The sequence below is a fragment of the Ursus americanus genome, chromosome 25 (genome assembly GCF_024610735.1).
Source record: "Ursus americanus isolate L20-20 chromosome 25, mUrsAme1.1.p, whole genome shotgun sequence".
Classification (NCBI taxonomy): Eukaryota; Metazoa; Chordata; class Mammalia; order Carnivora; family Ursidae; genus Ursus; species Ursus americanus.
The window spans coordinates 15941277-15963529 of NC_142151.1; the positions used below are offsets into that span (position 1 = coordinate 15941277).

The 22253-nt window shown below is 40.5% G+C and overlaps 1 protein-coding gene across 2 annotated transcripts in view; it reads left to right on the forward strand.

The window, feature by feature from the left end:
* The window catches only part of PTPRO (protein tyrosine phosphatase receptor type O), a 239282-nt gene that overhangs the window by 169997 nt on the left and 47032 nt on the right, over positions 1–22253 (forward strand). For both annotated transcript variants that reach the window (XM_045781388.2, XM_045781387.2), the window contains exons 13-15: positions 14702–14841; positions 18154–18286; positions 20161–20281. In XM_045781388.2, coding sequence (XP_045637344.1) covers positions 14702–14841; positions 18154–18286; positions 20161–20281 — 394 coding nt within the window. The remainder of the gene's footprint in view (positions 1–14701; positions 14842–18153; positions 18287–20160; positions 20282–22253) is intronic.

The following is a 22253-nucleotide window of genomic DNA, read 5'->3' on the forward strand; positions in this document are numbered from 1 at the left end:
AGGCAAAAGAGGCTAGATTGGCAAAGAGTTGTGGGGTAGTCAGTGTACGAGGGGCAAGCTGGAAATGAATGCACTTCCATGTGTCATTTTCACAGCAGAGAGCTCCTTTCCATATTTCGAAAATGAAAAGTATAGAGAATAGCAATACAAATATTTCCAAAACACTTAATGCAACTTACTGACATCACTGTTTCAGACGTCTGCTAATTTAGACTCTGTTTCTGAGTCTATTCAGAAGAATTTCAAATTGTCACCATTATTACACATGTGCAGATGTGCAGCTGTAAGTAAAGACGGATCCAGGGTGAGGGGCGCCTGGGTGGCTTGGTCAGTTAAGCATCTGACTCTTGGTTTTGGCTCAGACCATGATCTCAGCATCATGAGATCGAGCCCCACGTTGGGCTCTGCACTCAGCATAGAGTCTGCTTCAGATTCTCTCCCTCTCCCTCTGCCCCTCCCCACTACATGCACTCTCTCTCTCCCTCCCTTTCTCTCTCTCAAATAAATAAATGAATAAAATCTCCAGAAGAAGAAGAAGAAGAAGGAGGAGGAGGAGGAGGAGGAGGAGGAGGAGGAGGAGGAGGAGGAGAAAAGACTGATTCAGGGTGTTTTATTAGCAGCTTAAACACCCTGAGTGGCATTGCTGGCAGTGATGTACCTTTAGGAAACTCTTAGAAAACCCCAAACAAAACAAAACACAGTCTTTCCTTCATTTCCCCAATAGTTGCATTTCTCTACAATTCAATGCATAAGACACTAAGTCTTAAATCTTTGTGTGTGTGTGTGTGTGTGTCTCGTATTTGCCATGGCAAAAGTTAAATTCTTGCACTGGAATGCTTTAACATTAAATAGGTAGTTAGAAATATATAACACATATGGTTTCTCTCATCTATGGAACATAAGAACTAGGAAGATCGGTAGAAGAAGAAAGGGATAAAGAAAGGGGGGTCATCAGAAGGGGGAATGAAGCGTGAGAGACTATGGACTCTGAGAAACAAACTGAGGGCTTCAGAGGGGAGGGGGTGGGGGAATGGGATAGACTGGTGATGGGTAGTAAGGAGGGCACGTACTGCATGGTGCACTGGGTGTTATACGCGACTAATGTATCATCGAACTTTACATCAGAAACCAGGGATGTACTGTATGGTGACTAACATAATATAATAAAAAATATGATTATAAAAAAAAGAAATATATAACACATTAAATAGACACTATGGGCGGAAAAAGAAAATTACTGAATAATTTGTAAATAACACCTTAATTCTTCTTGGTGACAAATCTCTTCTTAATTATTTTACCTAACTTCTTGAAAAAATTTTCCAGTATTATCATGTGGTGAAGTACTCACAGTTATATTTATAGTGGGTCTATACTGGTGTGACATTACAAAGGTATGTAGGATGTAGGACACGGGACAGTTTTTCCATTTGGAGCTTTCTTGATCATTTCAGGACACCTAGCACTTCTGCTTCCTATCCACAGAAGGCCCGTTAGCAACCTTCCTTGTGACTATTAAAAACATTCCTGCAAATTTACAAACACCCTCCCGCTGAGAACCACAAGTTCAATTTCATTCACTGCAGGCAATCTGCTCTTCTTCCCCAGCAATCTATACTTCAATTCTAGGAACGTGGAGACCACCAGCTTCCAACCTTGTATGATCTTTCTCTTAAGAAAAAATTGCCTGTCTATCCATTTCAACTGTTATGTCTGATTTTGTCCTCCATGGATATAAAGATCAGTTCAAAACTTGTTTCCGGGTAACTGGAATTGCTTAAAGATTATGCTCACCGTCCCCATGCCTTTCTTTTCTGCAGCTTCATGGTCACAGGAAGCTGTGTTTCTTGAGTCCTAGCTGCTTTCTCTAACTCATCTGGGTTTTTTTAGTCTTCCTCGAAGTTCAAAGGTAGGTCTTACCAAAGTAGCGTTCAGTGAACCAATTCTGAGCTTCACTGTGATTTTTATTCGACATTATGGCTGATATAGGATCAGGAGTATGAGTTAAAGTCATGAGCTGGTACAATTATACTCACACTACATAGGAGTAGGAGTAAAACCATGATAGTTCCCAAATTTATCATGAGTTTTTGAGCCTCCACGTCTCCCTGTTGATAGACGGAACTACCTAAACCCCATTAGAAAGACCCTTCAGACTTTTCAAGAAAAGAAGGCATGTTTCCATACAAATTATTTCTTGGAATCAGTAAGGTTTTCCCTTTTGTGATCTATATATGAGATGAAATGTTGCCTCTATATTGTTCCTCTCTGAAAACAAGACAATGTGTATATAATGGGCCTGAACTCAGACTTTTTCTCCCCCTGAAAACTAAATAACCTCACTTCTTATCCATTTGTCTAAAAGTTTGTTTTCTATTCTACTAATCACATTATTGTGTTTTTGCAGCTCTTCCAATTTCCCATAACACACAAGGCCTTGTCTACTTCGATGGTCAATAGACACTCCTCAAACCACACTGCAACCACAGACCTCAAAGTTGAAAATAGTATTGCAGGCTTTACCTTTCAGAGAAGTAAAATAACATTTCACTTAAGTAATAACTGATTGCAGGCATTTTTTATTTCACAAAACTTTTGCTCTAATCACTTTATGTTTCCATATACATTTGTTTGGTATACACAGAAGTCATATTAATTCTGCTTTACAGAAACATGCAACTTTGGCACAGGTTGTTAGGGCTCATTTGAATCAGAATGATGTTGTTAGAGCTGGGACCAAAGCTGGTTGGGCTGGGGTGCATGGGTGGCTCAGTCGGTTAAGTGTCGGACTCTTGATTTCTGCTCAGGTCATGATGTCAGGGTGGGGAGATCAAGCCCTGGGTTGGACTCCAGCTGGATGTGGAGCCTGCTTAAGATTCCTTCTCTCCCTCTCCCTCTGCCCCCCCCCCCAAAACAAACAAACAAACAAACTGGTTGGGCTAAACTTGAGTTCAGTTTTCTGTGATAAAAGCCTCTTTGCAATGGCTCTATTTGCCATCATGGAGGGCAGAATCGACATCTGTGGAAAGAAACCAGGCTACCAATGAATCCAATATAATATAAGTTAATCCAAAATGTCATGTACAAGGATAGAGAGCCCTCAAAACAATTGCCAAGGATTTTCAACTATTATGTCATCAGGAAGCACCCACAAGAAGACATCTACCAGCAGTGGTGCTGTTTGCAGGGCACTGAGCCAGTCATCCTATTAAGAATTTTAGGTTGCCAGCAGTCTCACGGTACCATGGTGGTGTGTGATGACAGCTCTCTTTGGCAGTCAATACAAATGTCAATCAAATCTGCACTAAAACGTGTCATTTTACAAGAACTTATTGGTCTACACGCAACTGTGGCTTCAACCAGCAACCAGTCATAACTTCTGGTCTTGGGGAATCTACTTAAAACTCTGGGCCAACTTTGAGAGGATTTGGTAAGTTTACATCAGAGGATCAACCATTTTAAAAAAAGAAAAAGAAAAAAGAAAGGGAAAGAAATAGAGATGAGAAGTGTTGGACGTATCACAAAATAGCTGTATGGTAGTGGAATATACATTCATTCATTCATTTAACAAATACCTACTGAGAACCTTCTAAGGATTGCCCAGATGCCAGACTACTTGTAGTAATGAATTCAAAGGGCTACTTTCAGTTTCTGTTCACAAGGAGCTTATGATCTACTGAAGGGGGAGATGGTAAGAAGTGCCATATAGCGCATTAAAACAGGGTAGTGTGGGACAGATTGTGTATGCAGCAAACCTTTCTCTAAGGAAGCAGTGATGAGAGATATGAATAACAAGAAAGGATCTGGCATGAAAAGTTTGGGAAAGGGCACGCTAAGCAGAGGGAATAGGCAGAGGCCAGAATATATAGGATTTTTAAGAAGATGGAGCTGAGATTTTATTTTGAGTGCAATAAGAAGGCATGGAGAGAATTAAAAACAAACAATCTAACATTTTTAAAATAATCCCTCTGGTTGCTCAAGGGAGGAACAATTGTTGGATCACCAATGAAGACGTGGAGACCAATTAAGGGACCATGTGTCCAAAGCTTAAAGATAGCATTCTAGGGACACCTGGATGGCTCAGTTGGTTGGACAGCCCGTTCTTGATTTTGGTTCAGGACATGATCTCAGCGTCATGGGATCAAGCTCCGTGTCGGGCTCTATGCTCAGCATGGAGTCTGCTTGGTATTCTCTCTCCCTCTCCCCCCCCCATTTCTCTCTCTCTCAAATAAATAAATAAATCTTCAAAAATAGCATTTTAATTCAATAAGTTCCATGGGAAATGATAGCAACTTTGACTTAAGTGGTAATAATGGAAATGGAGAAAAATGGACAGAATTCAGGAGTTATTTTGGAGCTTGTGTCCACAGAGATTTCTGGTGGCATGAAAATAGGAAATAAGAGAAAGGGAAATTAAGAATGACTTCTAGACTTTGCTCTTGAGCAACTAGGGTGATGGTGGTACAATTCACTGAGATGGAAGACTAGAAAATCTAGAAGAATAAATTGAGGGTAGGATGAGAAGCACAGATTCTTCTTTGGACATAAAAAAAATTGAGAGGACATCCAAGTACAGTTGTCAAATAAAATGATTATTGTTATGTATCTAGAGATGAGATCAGGGGAGAATTCTGGACTGAAGATATAAATTTTGGAGTGTCCAGATGAGATCACTAACTAGTAAGCAGAAATAGAAAAGAACCACTCCAGCACTTAGACTTTGAGCAGGGGAAGAGTCAGCAAGAGAGACTGGGAAGGTACAGCCAGTAAGGTCAGAGAAAACCAGAAACAGAACGTATACACCACCATTGTCAAACATCTACAGTATCCTGACCACAGCTGTGCTCAGACAGGTTCAAGATAAGGAATCAGGTAACTTCTGCCCTTTGAGGTGCTAGGAGATATTTGGAGATAATTTAGTACAATGCTTTCATTTGAGCAACTTGGGACCTAGAGATATTTGACTTTACACATTATTGAGTCTGGGTGGAGAAACAGTGATTCAGCCCTTTTTATCCATCTGTTGCTTATGTTTTCCTGGATTTGGAGTGTATTTTTTCTAAAAACTTTATTTTTTAGTGAACACTTGTAACAGAGCAGAGAGGAGTTTCACACCCACTTGGGTGGCTTTCTTTGTTCCTCTTTTGGAATTTGAGTATTAATAACATTAGCTTGATTTTCTTAATCTCAATCACGGAAGGTTTTCTATGGATTAGAAATCTATATAAATATAAATTAATAAAATAAAAATTAATTTATTAATAAAATAATAAAAATATCAAAATAATAAAATAAGAAATAAATTAATTAAAAATCTATATAAATTAATAAAAATTAAATAAAAATTAATTCATTCTATCCATCAACAAATATTTATTTAGCATTTACTATGTGCTACATACTAATCTAGGTGCTGAGAATACAGAAATGAACAAAACTGACAAAATGTGTACCCTCCTTCTAATAGAGAAAAAGAGATATTAAACATAAATATAAGGATGCCAGATGATGACTCACGTTATGGAGAAAAATGAAGCAGTGCAAAAAGTGTTATGGGGAGTAGGGTGCCATTTTTGTAAGGGTGACATGGGTTGAAGGTGGTTTTTCAGTCAAAACCTGAAGGAGGTAAGGAAGTGGGCCAAAAAGATAACTGGGAGGTTTTGTAGGCTGAGGAAATCACAGGTGCAAAGCTCCAAAAGCAGGAGTGTACCTGCAAGGTTCAAGGAAAAGTCTGGAAGGCAGTATGGCTGAAGTGGCAGGAACAAGGGGGAGAGTAGTAGATAAAAGGACAGAGAGGTAACAAGGGAACAGATCATGTAGGATCACTGAAAAGATGTTTCATTCCAAGTGAGATGATACTCTGCTGGATGGTTCAAGTGATGGAGTCTCATGACCTGACAAGTTTCACAAGATCACTTTGGTAAGAATAGAGTGTTCAGAGATCAAGGTAAAATGGGAAACCAGGTAGATAAGATGACCATAGGTTTGAGTTACTACAGATAATACCAGTTGACACCTGCTATAGATCAGTTAAAGGCCACTCTCCCCCTTTTGCAATCCTTTTCTTCCCCCAAAAGTATTTCAGTTTGGACACTTTTGGTAAATTACAGTTACCTTAAAGTTAAGAGGCTACTGCATCTATCCAAATAAGGGATTATTCACGCCTGCCGCAGGGTGGTAGCTGTGAAGGTGAAGAATGGTGATCAGATTCAAAATGTACCTTGAAGATGAAGCTGAAGACAAACGAACTAAGTAAGTCTAGGGAGATGCCAAAATCTGGGGCCTGAGATGCCAAGATTATGGGAGATGCAGATTTGGGCAAAAGACCAGAAGCTGAGGATTGGATGTGTCAACATTTGAAGCTGTCTGTTAAGCATTAAAGAACAGATATTGAGTGGGCAGTTAGATAAAGGAGTTTGGATTCTGGGAGATTTCAGAACTGGGAAGTATAAATTTGAGGGTAGTCAGGAAACAGACTTGATGAGGTTATCAGGGAATGAATGAAGGAAAAAGAATGCAATGCAAGGACTGAGCCCTGGCACTCCAGCTTTAAGAAATGGAGGTGGCGTGAAGGAACTAGCCAAAGAACCTGAGAAGGAATGGTCAGTGAAGGAAGAAGGAACACAAAGAAGTGTGATGTCTAAAGAACCAAGCAAAGAAAGTGCTTGATGGGTCAACTTGTCAAGCCTGCCGGTAAGTCAAGTAAGATGTGGAATGAGAATCGACTGGTGATGGGAGCAACCCAGAAGTCATTGGTGACTTGGGGAGGAGGCGTTTGGCTGGAGTGTGGTGAGGACAAAATATGTTATTAAGAGTAATTCAAGAGAGAATAAAAGAACAACTGAAGACAGCTGGAATAACAGAACTTTTGAGGGGTGTGATTATAAAGAGGAGAGAAAATGAGCAGGAGCTGAAGATAGAATCCAAGGGTTTTTATCTGTTTGGTTGGATTTTTCTTTTTCTTTCTATTTTTTGAAGTGGGTGGAAACAGCTTATCAATGAGCTAATCAGAATGATTCAACAGAACAAGGAAAATTGAGGGGGCAGGATGGTTAGAGGTGACACTCGTTAAATGACGTCCTTGCTTGGGCCAGAAGTGGCAGGACCTTAGGTGCCACTGGAGGGGGCGGCCTCAAACTGGGTGAATCTGTAGTAAAGAAGAGTGACAGGGTGTATGGACACCAGTGGGGTAGATAAGTCAGGTGGGAGTGATGATGGAAGCTTGTGGAAGATTTCTTCTACTGACTTCTTACACACACGTGTTCTTTAGGTTTTCAGAGGCTCATGACCGCCATGCTAACCCTTCTTGTAGAGTCCTCCAAGGCCAGCAGCCTCATGCCAGCATTATCTTCTGGGTTGGGCTGCCAGGCATGTCACTGTTTCATGGCTCCTTCCCTCATCCTGAGATTAACTGATGCCCCTTCTCAATCTCTTTCTCTCTCATTTCTCACTGTGGTCTTGTGAGTTTCATTGTCATTTGTCAGCTGCCCACAGCAAGCCACACAACTTTAGCACTTCCTTAAAAGCACTTCTCCTGCATACCATAGAGTGACTTGCCGAGTTTGTAGGTTTCTGTTCAACATATTGGAAGAATCTGGATGATGGACAGATAAGGCCATAACTGTGATGTCCGGCACTGATCTCAATGTACGAGCAAGGGCCCACTCTGGAAAAATTAGTCTTCTAGAAAGAGGAACTTTTCAGGACGCCCTATCATCCTCAGTTATATGGAAATGAATGACAAACACCCAAATTTTTAGGGAGGAATCCAGGTGTAGAAAGGACCCTTAACTAGGTGTAGGGAGGTCTGGATCCCAGTTCTTGCTCTCACAGGCAAGTCGTGTTACTTTAAGAAGTGGGTTAGGGTTCCTGGATTTCAGTTGCCTCATCTAGAAAGTAAGGGTCTGAACACAATGATCTTTAATGTCCCTTCCAGTTTTAGAATTTAGTTCATACCTGAGTTTAGAGTAAAGGCAAAAGGTAATGATACAATAAGAGTAGTGACATTTTTCTAAGAATTTGGCAAAAATAATTCCTAACTAAATAAAAATGCTAGGTAAAAAAACATATTCTTGGAACCGAAAAAGGAGGAGGTCAGAAACATTGTTTTGAAACTAAGTAAGGTTAAATGAGAGCTTTCTTTGAAAAATTCTACTAATGTTTAGAAGTTACTAGAGCTGGTAAAATCATAAAAACACCCAGTGACTCACAGAAGGGGATTTTACACTAGCTATCATTAAGCCATAAAGAATTTATTTAAAATGTAGTAGAAATCACGGGTATTTCTAATTCCTGAGAAAATCCTATGTTTTGCATATGGAAAGGGCCTGAATATAGTATAATATTTGCCTGAATTTTTTTTAATATTTCCCTATGTTGTTTTTAAGTGTTCTCATTACTTCTTAAAAGAATCTCTGTAAATTGACAGGAGAATGGGCTTAGTAAACTTGGAATCTAACCCAGGTTGCTGTTATTTAATATGAATTTTCGTCTTCTTAATATCACTGCCTACCAATCTCAACTCACCATGAATGGTTTCTCTAACACTTTTTCCCCCTTTCAAATGGTGCTCTTTCTTTTGTGGATGTTGTTTTTGACCAGGCTGGACATAATTTATGCGGCTTGCACCGTGTAAGTCACAAATGTTTTCTTTGCCCAAGTTGAATAGAAGTTAAGCTTACACCCCTTAAGGTAGAACTGCCTGCCTTGCGAAAAATAAAAAATAGATTTATTTAAAAGGCCTACAATACTATAGACACGCAAGGCCGTTCTTCACGTATGAAGAGTACACAAGCGAACACTGTCAGTGATGCTGAGGACTGAAATCAGATTTGATCGTAGCGATCATTTTTTACAATGTTTTTTCTATTGAATTCCCCTTATCACCAACGTCACACATTTGTAGAAGGACTCACCAGGTTTAGAGGTATAAACTAGAAAGAGAATGAACCCAGTGGGCCCTTGTGGATATAATCTTGGCCTCATTAACATCATTCTTTCGGCAGCTAAACCAATGGGTCCCATTAAAATAAGAAACAAGGTAATAATTGTCAGAAAAAGATGGATTTGAGACAATAAATACATTCTCTTCTGCTCCAACGTGAAATATTACAAGCTGACTCCCTTAGGGATTTCCTAGGAAAGGAAGAAATTTGCTGCCAGAGCAAAGAATAAGAGTCGGGCACCAGCTCATCCTTTACCCAAGGTCACCTTCACTCCGCTGAGATCCTAGGGAACAGCTTGAGCCTCTCATAATCCAATCTAAATTAAATGTGGAGATAGCCTTACAGCTTTCCTTTCTGCCCATGTTCTGTGCCTTGTACTTAATTTCCTTAGAAAATTAAGTTGGATTCCCCTACTCTGAGGCACTGAAAAGGCAAGAAGAGAAGGAAAAGAAGAGGGGCCGAACAGTTAAGTACAACCCCGGCAGTGTTAGAAAGCTCTCAGAGAGTATTTTAAAGCCAGCAACCCCCTCTCTGTACCTTGTTTTGTAAAGAGTCCATCTGTCTTCTTTCCCCATATCCACGGGTTCTCCTGCCAAGTATCGTGGACTCCAAAGAGATTTTAAACAAAAGGAAATCTGACATTATGAAGCCAGGGAATTTTAAAGAAGTTAAGGTTTAAAATGTCATTTTGAGAAGTAGAAAGTGCTAGCCAGGGGATGTTCTGTAGCTAGTATCTGCCTGGCTCTTTCTATTTTCAAAAGTGTTTTGAGTATGTTATCCTAAAGCTCACTTGCTCTTCATAACGTCATTGAGGCCTTCCTCTCCCTCCCTTTTATGAGCTGGCCTGGATTTAATGTTTTGAAGAGGAAGAGAACCGTATTCTTTTTTTTTTTAAGATTTTTATTTATTTATTTAACAGAGAGACAGCCAGCGAGAGAGGGAACACAGGCAGGGGGAGTGGGAGAGAAAGAAGCAGGCTCATAGCGGAAGAGCCTGATGTGGGGCTCGATCCCACAACGCTGGGATCACGCCCTGAGCCGAAGGCAGATGCTTAATGATTGCACCACCCAGGCGCCCCCAGAGAACTGTATTCTTGTCCTAGAGCTGCCCTATGAAGGATCACAGATGGGTGGCTTAATCGACAGAAACTTATTTTCTCACAGTTATGGAGGCTAGAAGTCCAAGATGCGGGTATCAGCAGGGTTGGTTTGGTTTCTCTTCCCAGGAGAAGGCTTACAGGTGACCTCACCTTCCAGCCGTGTCCTCGCATGGTTTCTCTGTGTTCCCATTCATCTTTGGTTTCTCCTTGTTAGCCGAAATTTCCTGTTCTTATAAGAACACCGGTCAGATTGGATTGAGGTCCGCCCTAAGGACCTCATATTAACTTACCTCCTGAAAGGCCCTATCTCCAACCGTGTTCACATTTTTGAGGTACTGGGACTTAGGACTTTAACCTAGGATTTTGGGTGAGCACAATTCAGCCCATAACAGAGACAGAGACCAATAAAAAGGCTGTTGCATGCCACTGTATTCCCAATCACATGAAATTGCCCGAACGATATTTAGACACTATTGGGGCACCGGGGTGGCTCAGTCAGTTAAGCGTCTGCCTTCAGTTCAGGTCATGATCCCAGGGTCCTGGGATCAAGCCCCGCATTGGGCTCCCTGTTCAGTGAAGAGTCTGTTTCTCCCTCTCCCTCTGCTGCTCCCCCTGCTTGTGCTCTCTCTCTCTCTCTGACAAATAAATAAAATCTTTAAAAAAATATATATATATATATACACATATATATATATATATATATAGCCACAACTCCCTTCTTGTCTTGTGCCCGAGGATGGGAAAGAGGAATCATCTAAGTCATGTTAGGCTATGGAGTTTAGCTGACTTTGCCTTCTTCTGAGAGGAGCTAGATAACAGAAGGAGGAAACCTCCAACCAGCTTCTGCCAAGAATTTCCACACTTCTGCTTTACCACACAGGAAGGAATGCTCTAACCCGGTACCGTACAATTGAAATACAACGAGAGCCACAGATGTAATTTTAAATTTTCTGGTAGCCACATGACCAAATACTAAAAAGAGACAGGTGAAATTGAGTTTAACATACCTTATTTAACCAAATATATCAAAGTAGTATCATCCTAACATGGAACTGATAGAAAGAATTATAAATGAAATATCTTTATTCTTATTTTACTCTAGATCTTCAAAATTCAATCCGTATTTTCCTCTTGCAGCTCCTCTCAGTGTAGACTAGCCACATTTCAAGTACTCAGGAGCTACATGTGGCTAATAGCTACTGTGTTGGACAGTACTGTTCTAACGTTTTAATACATTTCCGGGGGCAGATGTTGTCTTGAGTAGGAAATTTAATTAGAAACCCTTTCCAATCCAATTGCACCTCCTTTATGAAATATTGCAATGACTTTCTTTGTTTCCTTTGGAATAGCTGGTGAAATTTCTTTCCAGTACATCTAAGGAAATATATCTCTCACGGAGATCCTAAACAGTCCCCAAGCAGGTGATTTGTGTATGTTACTCACTGACCTACAGAGCTAATATGCATATGTCTTTCAGAAAAGGATACAGTGATAATGGGCACGGTGACCTTGGAATAATCTATTGCCCTTATATACCACCTGAAAAGAAAATTTTGTTACGTGGCTGCTCAAAGGTCCCAGACCCTTTGGAGATTTTCCTGAGGATTCTACCTATCACCTAGGTCCACCTTTTTAGCCAGACCCCAAAGAAACCACTATTACAACATCCAAGTCATATTCTTTGGCCCACTGAGAACATTTGTAATTCATGACTCTGCCACTGAAAGCTGATCATTTTACCAATATGATCACTGTAAAAAGACAGAGAACATCAAAACTGTAGCCCTAATGTGTCTGGTCTTGCCTGATGCTTCAACCCTAATATCTCTGATATTGACTCTGATCTTGACTTTTGGTTTAAATCAGCCAATAGAGAAGATTTATTGAACAATTGCAGGTGGCTAGTTCAAGGTGAAAACAAAATAATTTCCAGCACATGGTCCCTGTTCTTAAAGCATCTAGTAGGACCTAGTAGAATCAGGACTTTTTTTTTTTTAAGATTTTTTATTTATTTATTCGACAGAGATAGAGACAGCCAGCGAGAGAGGGAACACAAGCAGGGGGAGTGGGAGAGGAAGAAGCAGGCTCATCGCGGAGGAGCCTGATGTGGGGCTCGATCCCATAACGGCGGGATCACGCCCTGAGCCGAAGGCAGACGCTTAACCGCTGTGCCACCCAGGCGCCCCTAGAATCAGGACTTTACTCACATAGATCAAATAGGGTAATAGAAGGTCAGAGAAGGGATAGATCATCAACAGAGTCAGCAGATAAAGCTTCAGAGAAAAGACTTTTTCCTGATGTGAGGATGATCCAAGTAGAAGAAAAAGTACACAGAGTCGAGAAAGAGTACTGCTTGTATGACAGTCAGTGAGTGAATTGGCTCTACCAGGGGAAGCATTTCTGTGCGGAAGGGACGGCGGTGAAGCTGGATGGGTAACATGTGGCCAGTGTAAGTAGGGTCTTTAAAACTTGGCATTATTTGGATTTGGTGCAACAGACATAGATCACAATAGATTATTACACAGATAGGACTTAACATAAGCGAAGTGGTGTTGTAAGACGATGTAAGCTCTCATTGACAAGTGGAGAAAGAACTGATTAAAAGCAGGAAAAAAGAATGAAGAGGCTTTTGTGATGATTGATAAAGTGTGATGACAAAAGCCTGAACATGCAATATAATAAAAAGAATAGACGCGAGGAAGAGATGACAAGAATTCTTTAAAGATATGCTCTCCGGGACTTGAGAAGCCAGAGGAGAGCCTCAAGGCTGTCGGGCCAGACAAGGGAACGAATAGGGGGTGCTCGTGAGGAAACGCGGATGGTAGGTGATTGGAAAGACGTGTAAAAAGTTGGATTTGGAGATCAGGACTCGGGCAATGTTCATATTGGATAGCTAACCTGAGTGTATCTACCCAACGGGGAAAAAATGCTTAGATGTCCTAGGGAATCTGATCAGTTCAGGAGACTCTCTGTGAAAACACACACATGTGTGTTTTCAAAATAGAAATAACCAAGGTTCAGCCTAAAAAGCATCCATCTCTGCTCCAGACAACCTCACACTCGCCTCCCAAGATTCAAGGTCTGCCCAAGTCAGAATCGCTGGAGGACCTACCCTCTGACTCATCCCTATTCGCAGTGACAGTTATAAAGGATGTGGGAAGTGGAAGCTGACCCCGTGTTTCATCAACAGTTTTCATCAGAGGGGAAGTGAGACGGTACAACAGCACAACGTTTGGGGGAGTGGAGGACTCATCGCAAATGAGAAAGGGGTCCTGACATCTATTGTGAATCACGCCTGCGCACGACGAACACCCTCCCCTTTCCTCCTTCAACTCTTCTACCCAACCTCGTGGGGTTGCCTCTGGAAAGAAACCTGCTTCTTTTTTAGTTGGGCACAAAGTTAAGTTGCCTGCAATAAATCACGTGAAGGATGGTTCTGACATACTGCCTGGTTCTGAATAGCGCCATGAAGATGATATTCTGGAAAGAAGTTCCAAACCTTCCCACGCAAAGATCATGGATATGTCAAAGGAGTGAAATGGCCTCCGGGGGCTTCTTCAAGCACTGCTAAAATCCAGGAGCTAGAGAACAGACTTGGGAGCATGGGACAAAGAATAAAAAGAAACCCAAGTAACAAGCACCCTGCGTGCATAGTTACCGGATGGGGACACGCACGTGGGCAGAGTATGATGTTCCGTGAACCGGGCAGCTAGCCATGTCCAAACGAGCAATGTCAAGGACGTCTGACAGAGGCGAGCAGGGACTCTGGCTGAAGCAGTGGGGTTCAGGCATAGCGCTTTGTGTACTGGAGGAATTCAAGGGAAAGACAACACCCAAATGACAGGGCACAGGGAGGAGAGTAGGAGAGATTCAGGAATGGGGGAACAAGACACAAGACCACTTCCTAAAACTGGGGAACAGGCAGGGGTTTGGTGTCAAGCCAACAAATCCCGTGACTCACTTACTGGAAATGAGTACGAAGGGGCACAGTTAACTTGACTAATGGATTAATTTATTGATCACGATTAAATGTCTAAAAGAAGAAGATAAAGAACTCAGTCCTCTAACGTTTTATTGACCATCCAGTCCCCTTCCATTGATCCTTTCCTTTAAAAAAAAAATCATATCTTTACCCCTCTGAATTTCGACTAAATTTTCAAGAAGCCATTCCTCGGACTAACTTATTCCAAATAGTCTCCGGAAAAGACAGACAGGTTTTTGGCTAAGGACCAGACTGAATGTCTCTGTTAGGTGGGAACAAACCACTTTCATTTTTCTCAACTCTCTAAGTATACATTTTTGTGTCTCCTGCAGACGGCTCTGTATTATCAGGGCAGGGCTAGCCCCGGTGCGGATGACACAAAAACTATTAATAGATGATGGATATCATAAAGCTGAAGTAGAAAACAGAAGTGTTCCGAAGAGGGAAGTATAAAATGGAAGGGGGAGAAAAAGGCAAAATATTCTGCCTTCCAAGTTAGATGACGACTGTGTTGGGACATATTTCAAAAGCAATAATATAACATTTCAGTGTTGCTCTTAACTACCTGTATTTGGGATTTTTTTTTTTTTTTGCCTGTTTCATCCTGCCAATCGGTGAAAGAAAAAAGAATGTATTCAATTAAATGAAATTTTTTAAAACTCTGCCTTTGCTCAGAACCAGCTCCTCCAAAATCACTGTTTGCCGTGAATAAAACCCAGACTTCAGTGACTTTGCTGTGGGTAGAAGAGGGAGTTGCTGACTTTTTTGAAGTCTTCTGTCAACAAGTTGGCTCGAGTCAAGAAACAAAACTCCAGGTACTGGACTTTTTGATTTTCCTTGTCTGAGTTCATTTTAGATTAAGGCTAATTAGCTGAGTAAATGACAGTCTTTTATTTGTTTAACTATAGAAAATGAAAACAAAAGTTCGTTTGCACTTTTGTATTTCAATGATGGAAATTAACAATCGGCTTAGGGCAAGTCTTAACTCTAAGAACCAATTTGCCAAGTGGCAAAGTTGATTTTCATCTTCGCATGTATCTTTTGTTCCTAATCCTTAGTCACCCTGGGTCATACTGAGGCCTGGAAGGGGTTCATTTTTCCTATTGCCATTAAATCGATCAAAGGGATAGACACTGCCATATACAATATAATTTAACAAATATGAACTGATTGCCAGTTATGTGAAAGGCACTATGTGTGCTACGAACGGTAGAATCAATACTTGCCTTTAAAATTTTTTTCATGTAGTTACGGATATTGCATCAGTCTAGAAATAATTAAGGTAAAACCCAAGTGCCATAGAGAGATCCATTCTACTAAAAGAATTTAAAGAAGGGACCATTTCTAGTTAGTAAGGAGGACAATTTCGCTTGGGAAAGTGAAGGCGGAGAGAGGTGATTGTTAAAGCTTCAGAATCGCAAGTAGCAGATAGAATGACTGCTGAGTTATTCACCAGGTCAAACCGAAGGGAAGGAGAGAGACGAACCAGCAGCTCCGAGGGTAACAAAGCCACACAAAAAGAAATATTTTACAGCCAGACATGGAAGGGAAAGGTCAAGTTTGTGACGGATGTCACAGAATGCAGTGTACAGACTAATTCTATGAACATGAATAATTGATGCTTTTTAAATAATGCAGTTCAGGAGATTGAAAAGAAGAAAGGATTTCTGGAAATAGGAATCTTTTCATACGAGTGTTAAGATAATTTGCTTTGATTTCTTTCCTCTTTTGATATTCTCTTGTACAAACTTATCTCTTTTTGATCTGAACAGCTCATCTTTTTTTTTTTTCCTGTTCTAAGAGTCCTTTTTGGAAATAACTGCTTTGCCAGTAGTGGATTTTCTTCTCTGCACCTAGAGTAATGCCTCCCCTTCTGGAAACAATGGTTATGCAGCTACTTCCTACAACGGAGTCTTGCTAGCAAAAGTCTTTCCATAGAACAGCACAAAATAAGTGCTGACGGCTCTCATCTCTTTAGGCAGGAGTGTTTTGGATCCCTGTTTTGAAAAAGAATGTTACGCTGGCTCATATTTTTATATTGTACTGTGGTACTTGTCGCTGGTCTAATCATTGGCTCACCAAATTAACAATTTGTTCTATTCAAGCATAGGGTGATGGGTAGTAAGGCGGGCACGTATTGCATGGTGCACTGGCTGTTATAACCAACTAATGAATCATCGAACTTTACATGAAAAACCAGGGATGTACTGCATGGTGACTAACATAATATAATTAAAAAATATTATTATAATAAAAAAAAGTATTTTAGGCTTTGAGGGTCATATGGTCTCTTTCAAAATTACTCAGCCTTACTAAGTGAAAGTAGCCATGGACAATTGGTAAACAAGCAGATGTGATTGTGTTACAGTCAAACTTTAGAAAAATAGACTGCAGGCTATAACTTGCTAACCTGTGCACTAGAGTTGTGCTTCTTAAACTGTCTGTTGGGAGGACTTTCTTTTTCTAGTAATTCATTGATGGACGCTTCCCTCAAGTATAATAAAAACTACTGGAAAATGAAATTGAAAAGGACATACGATACAAGCTTAAAATTTTTCATTTAAATAGATAATACATTATATTTTGATAATTAGAGCAGTTGTACATAAGGAAAAAGAAAAGAATTAGCAAAACTGTAAATGTTGTCACCTGAAAGTATCTTCTAGCCTATTAAAATAGAGTTGCTATGATAGTCATAGCTTTTCTGTCATTCGACCATACTAACGAAACAAGTTGAGTGAAATTGCAACTCCCCATTTATTAAGCGCCTATATGTACATGAAACAAGTGCTGTATACATCAGTAAAAATTCTAATGTGACAAATTAAAAAAAAAGAAAAGTTGCTATTAAATGTTGTTGAGAACACAAAGTTGCTGTGCCTTTGGTTGCTATTTAACAGCTGAGAAGGCGGACAGAGGATAGTGTCCTGAACATACGAAGAGCAGCTACGGATTTAAAAAAAATGAAAACCAATAGCCCAAAACAAATAGTTCATAGAAAATAAACACGAAAGACACTTAAACGTATGAAAAGATGATCAAGTTCACCCATGGTAAAAGAAACGCAAAATGAATCTGTAATGAGGTGCAATTTCCACTAAGAAGATTGGGAAAACTCAAAGAGTTTACAAATATATTGGATTGGAAGGAGTGTAGGAGACGAGATGTTGTCACACGTTGAGGGCAGCAGGATAACTTGGAAAGTGTCTATAGAAGACAATTTGTTGGGGCATCTGGGTGGCTCAGTCGGTAAGTGTCTGCCTTTGGCTCAGGTCATGATCTCGAGGCCCTGGGATTGAGCCCCGCTTTGGGGGCAGGGACGGTCCCTGCTCAGCGGGGAGCCTGCCTCTCCCCACACTGGTCAGCTCTCTTTCTCTGTCTCAAATAAACTAATAAAGTCTTTTAAAAAAAAGGAAAAATTTAAAGAAGGCAATTTGTCAATAGCTTTCAAAATTTTGAAAAATATACAGCCTTTGGACCCATCATTCAACTGCTGGGAATATGAGTATCCATATATGTATGTACATTCACACGTACACACACACGCGTATGTATGAGTATACATGCATACACACATACATGTATTAAGTGAGTGTGTGTCCATAGATGTTTGTTCCCATAATTTAAAATTCTGTTCGCTGTAGCACTGTCTGTAATTGCAAACAATCAGAGACAAGTGAAACATTCCTCAGTAGGGGACTGGTTAAATAGAGTAGGTCCTTTCAGTGAATTTCTACACAGCCCTTAGGAAGAATACATCAGCTCTATCTGTGCTGATGCGAGAAGACCACCAAAACACACTGATAACCAAGGTAACAAATAAGCAGCGTGATGTGTAAACCACGTTATCACTTAGGTTTCGCTTAGCTGTATCTTCTGTCTTCACATTCATTAAGTATAGATGGGAAGGAAAAAAAAAACCCTGACAACAATGGCTCCTTCCGTGGAAGGAACTGGGGAGGTAGAAAGCAGGGAAAGAAGGAAACTTGTTTTTCACTGCTATCCTCTCGCATCTTTTAAACGTTTTACTCTGTTTGTGTATTATCCACTCAACTCGGAAAAACAGTCTAAAAAGACACAAAACAGAGGAAGATAATATGACATCCATCTATGTTCTGCGTCTCCAGGAACCGATTTCTGTTTCCTCTCACGTTGTGACCATCTCCAGCCTCCTTCCTGCCACGGCCTACAACTGTAGTGTCACCAGCTTCAGCCACGACAGCCCCAGTGTCCCCACATTCATAGCCGTCTCAACAATGGGTAATGCTGTGCATTTGTGGAATCTGCTGTCTTTGGAAGTTTTATCTTTCTCGATTTTCCTTCTGTTTTCTTTTCAAATATATGTACTCTACCCTTTAATTGAACCATGTTCCAGCTGAAACATTCCAGGCTCTGGGGACAGGGAGGCCTTCACTGCACTTACTAGCTATGTGATTGAGGGAAAGATATTTACCATCTCTGAACCTCTGCTTTCTCATCTGTAAAACTGGAATCATAATATACGTCCCCCATGGAGCTGTTTCGAGGCATAGAAATGAAGAGCCCTAACACACGCCGTGTGAGTGATAGCTGCCCCCGTCCACTCTGCCGGCCCCATCCTCCTCCCCAGTGGTGGCCACAGTACCCTGATCCACTCGGCCTCGGCTGCTGTCTCCTTGGCCTTAGCCGTCCCTGGTCAAGCAATGACAATATTAAATTCCCAGGTCAAAGCAGGCAAGTTCCCAACCAAGCCAAACCATAAAAGGGGGAATCAGAAATTAATGAAAGCTCTAGAATAACGGTGCTTCCTTTTTTTTCTTCTGAGTTATATGTGTTACTGCCCTGTTTGTTGGAGGCTGACTCTGCGTTCTGAGACCCTCCACAACACCACCTGTAAAACACCTGCTCTCAGCATCACACGATCCCTTTACTAGGTGCATTGTCATTTCTGTCGCATTCATCTTATATGGAGCCACTCTATTCAGCGATGACTAGAATGGCCTTTTGTTTTCTGCTTTAAATTTTTATTTTTCCAGAAAAGAGGACCAAAAACGGACCCGCCAAGTATATTAACGGTCTCTCACTTCTATGTCTTTATACAGCATTCCAAGTAGCCTTTCCTGTCCACTATTCCTTGTCGTTGCTATAGTAACCCAGTGAAACAGGTGTATTATTCAACTTATTTACAAGTGAGGGAAATGAAGTCCAGGGAGACAGATAAAATAGCTTCTCCGAATGGCAGTTAGTAGTCAAATGAACTTGAAAAAGGTCTTCTGATCATGAGTCTAATGTTCTTTCTGTTCAGTTACTCTGCCCGGGAACGGGAGTCATGCTGGCCCAAATGGGAAGTGGCGAATACACAGAGTCTTAGGGATTGAATGCACCAGCCAGCTCTGTGATTTTAGGATCAAGGCAGAGGATGGTACCATTCTCCCCGGCTCTGGTCGGTCTCTGGTTAAGAGTTTTATAAGAACATTTGATATATATTCCCTCTTGCAATGTGCATGTTCCATAGCAGCTCCCATAGAAAGTACAAGGAAGGGGCACAGCCCCTGCTCTTCAGGGCCCCACCACTTATTAATAGGTTTAATCCTTTGAATTGTGCAGATGGAGAGCCTCTCAACATATGGTTACAGATCATCAGAATGCCTGCTTCTAGCGACGTGTCAAGTGTGGCAGCAGATGGCAGCTTGCTAATGCCATTTTCATATACGTTATTAGTTGTGAGCGAAATATACAGTTGTGCTTTCTGACTTCAAAGTCATAGGCATAAAATGAAAACCTGCCGTTCTCTAAACTTCTGAAAATCCTAAACAGTAATAATCCATGATGATGACTTCTAGATTTTGTGATTTTCAAAGGAATTTAAACTATGGTCCAAGCATTATTCGCAGTGTGTAGTTTTCCTGTATAAGAACATTCTGAATGTAAGCCTTTGAGATGGACACAATTCTGCTAGGCACCTGAACGCCATTTATCAATCTGCTTTACTAGGTTATGTTTGACAAAGAGGAGGTCATTGGAGAAACATCATTGTTGCTGTTATTGTCATCATGATACGTTCAGCGCTGTTAAAAATCAATGGAAAATGATGAGTGCTCCTATCAGTTTCATATAATGGAGTTATAATGAAAATGCATGGCTTCTCTCTTTAGTTACAGAGATGAACCCCAATGTGGTAGTCATCTCGGTGCTGGCCATCCTCAGCACGTTGTTAATTGGGCTGCTGCTCGTGACCCTTATCATTCTGAGGAAAAAGCACCTGCAGATGGCAAGGTAAGTTCACTTTTGTGGATCTTCTACCCAAGGGCTTTAAAATATTTTAATTTATACTACAGGTCTGCTTTTGCAGACCTAAGTCATGTAGTGGGGCTTTAAAGTATTTTAATTCGTAATTTAATTTATAAATTTAATTTATAATTATTTTAATACTACTAAAATACTTTCATTTATCATTTAAAATATTTTAATTTAATATTTGAATTGCATAGCGGTAAGTTCGATTTTGGTTTTCAGTGTCTGTTTTGTGTGTTTTTGAAGTAGGCTTTTAAACGTTATTTTAGAAAACATTACCATTGAAATGACAGAGCAAAGGATTGTTTACACAAGTCCAGACTTCTTACTATCAGTCTTGTCATTTTAAGGAACCCACACAAAGGGATCCATTAATGACATTTGGATACTTTCAAATATACTTTGGAGTAAAATGAAGATCTCTGGCTACCCAGTATGATTAATGAAAGGAGTGAATATATGGACAGACCGCAAGAAAGAAAAAAGTCCCGCTCTTCATCAGTTCTGCCAAAGCTGTTTTATCAGCAAACATTTGTAGAGTTTATGATTAGGTCCATTTGAGGTCCCCTATTAGTTTTGTTCCTACTACTCAGAGTTCAGGCAGTTTTCATTTTTCTTGCAGCTAGAAAAGACTTTTGATTTATGATTTTGCTGATTCCCTATTCCTTTGACCACTGATGCATTTCTTATCAAAGCACATTCTCAAGTACTTTCAGTGGTCCCCTATATTATCAGAACAATCCATCAATTCTCTTAAAAATTGTTGCCTCATTGAATACTGCTGGGTTTGGGAAATTTGGGTTGAAATTTATATTTACCCAGTGTTAGCCTGCTGAATTATCAATCCACATCCTTCTTCTTTCTCAGAGTTCTATCAGTTACCTAGTCATAAATAAATTTATCCATCCAATAATGATCTAATCAGTGTCTTATCTGGCACGATTAAATAAAAATCAGACGTCCAAGCTGTCCCCTAGGAAATTAGAACGTAGCTGGAGATATGTACATAAAGAAATATATTTAAAGGTATAAACTCACCTGCCCCAGAAAGGAGATAAAAATGGGATTCCATGAATGTAGAGATTAGTTCTGAGTATAAAAATCAAGGTTTATAAATGCTGGCATTTAAACAAATCTTAGAAGAACAGGGAGGAAGGTGATACCGCATTGTGACTAGTATAGAGAGCTCTGAAATTACACTCCTTGGGATCAAACCCTAATTTACAATCTATGTGACCTTGTGCAGTTCACTGAAACTTCATTCATTAATATGAATAAATATTAATGGATATTTTGATAAATATTAATGGACACCTGCTGTGTGCCAGACTCTTCCAGATGCTTGGGATATGACAGTATATAAAACAGACAAGAATTTCTGCCTTCATGGAGCTAGTATTCTAGCAGAGGAGATAGATAATAACACTGATAGAAGTAAAAAGGTTGCGTGGTGTGTGAGCAGACAGTAAGAGAAAAACAATAGAGCAGAGTAAGGGAAATTAACGGGTGTGCGGAGTATACGGACAGGAGCTCTGGGATATGGATAGGTCTCACTGAAAGGATGATACTTGAGAAAAGAAGTGAAGGATGTGAGGGAGTGAGCCATGTGCTTTCTGGCAGAAGAGTACGCCCAGTAGAGGCAAGAGCCAGTGGAAAGGCCCTGAGGCTGGAACAAGTTCAAAGAGTAACAGGAAGTTTAGTGCAGCTAACGCAGAGGAAATGAAGGGAGGAGCAGCAGGAGACGATGTCAGATCACATATTGCTTTGTAAGCCGTTATAAAGACTCTTGCTTTTATTCTGAGTCAAGCCATTGCAGGACTTGGGACAGAAGAGTCGACTTACGTTAGAAAACAGCCTGGGGGTGCCTGGGTGGCACAGCGGTTAAGCGGTTAAGCGTCTGCCTTCGGCTCAGGGCGTGATCCCAGCATTGTGGGATCCAGCCCCACATCAGGCT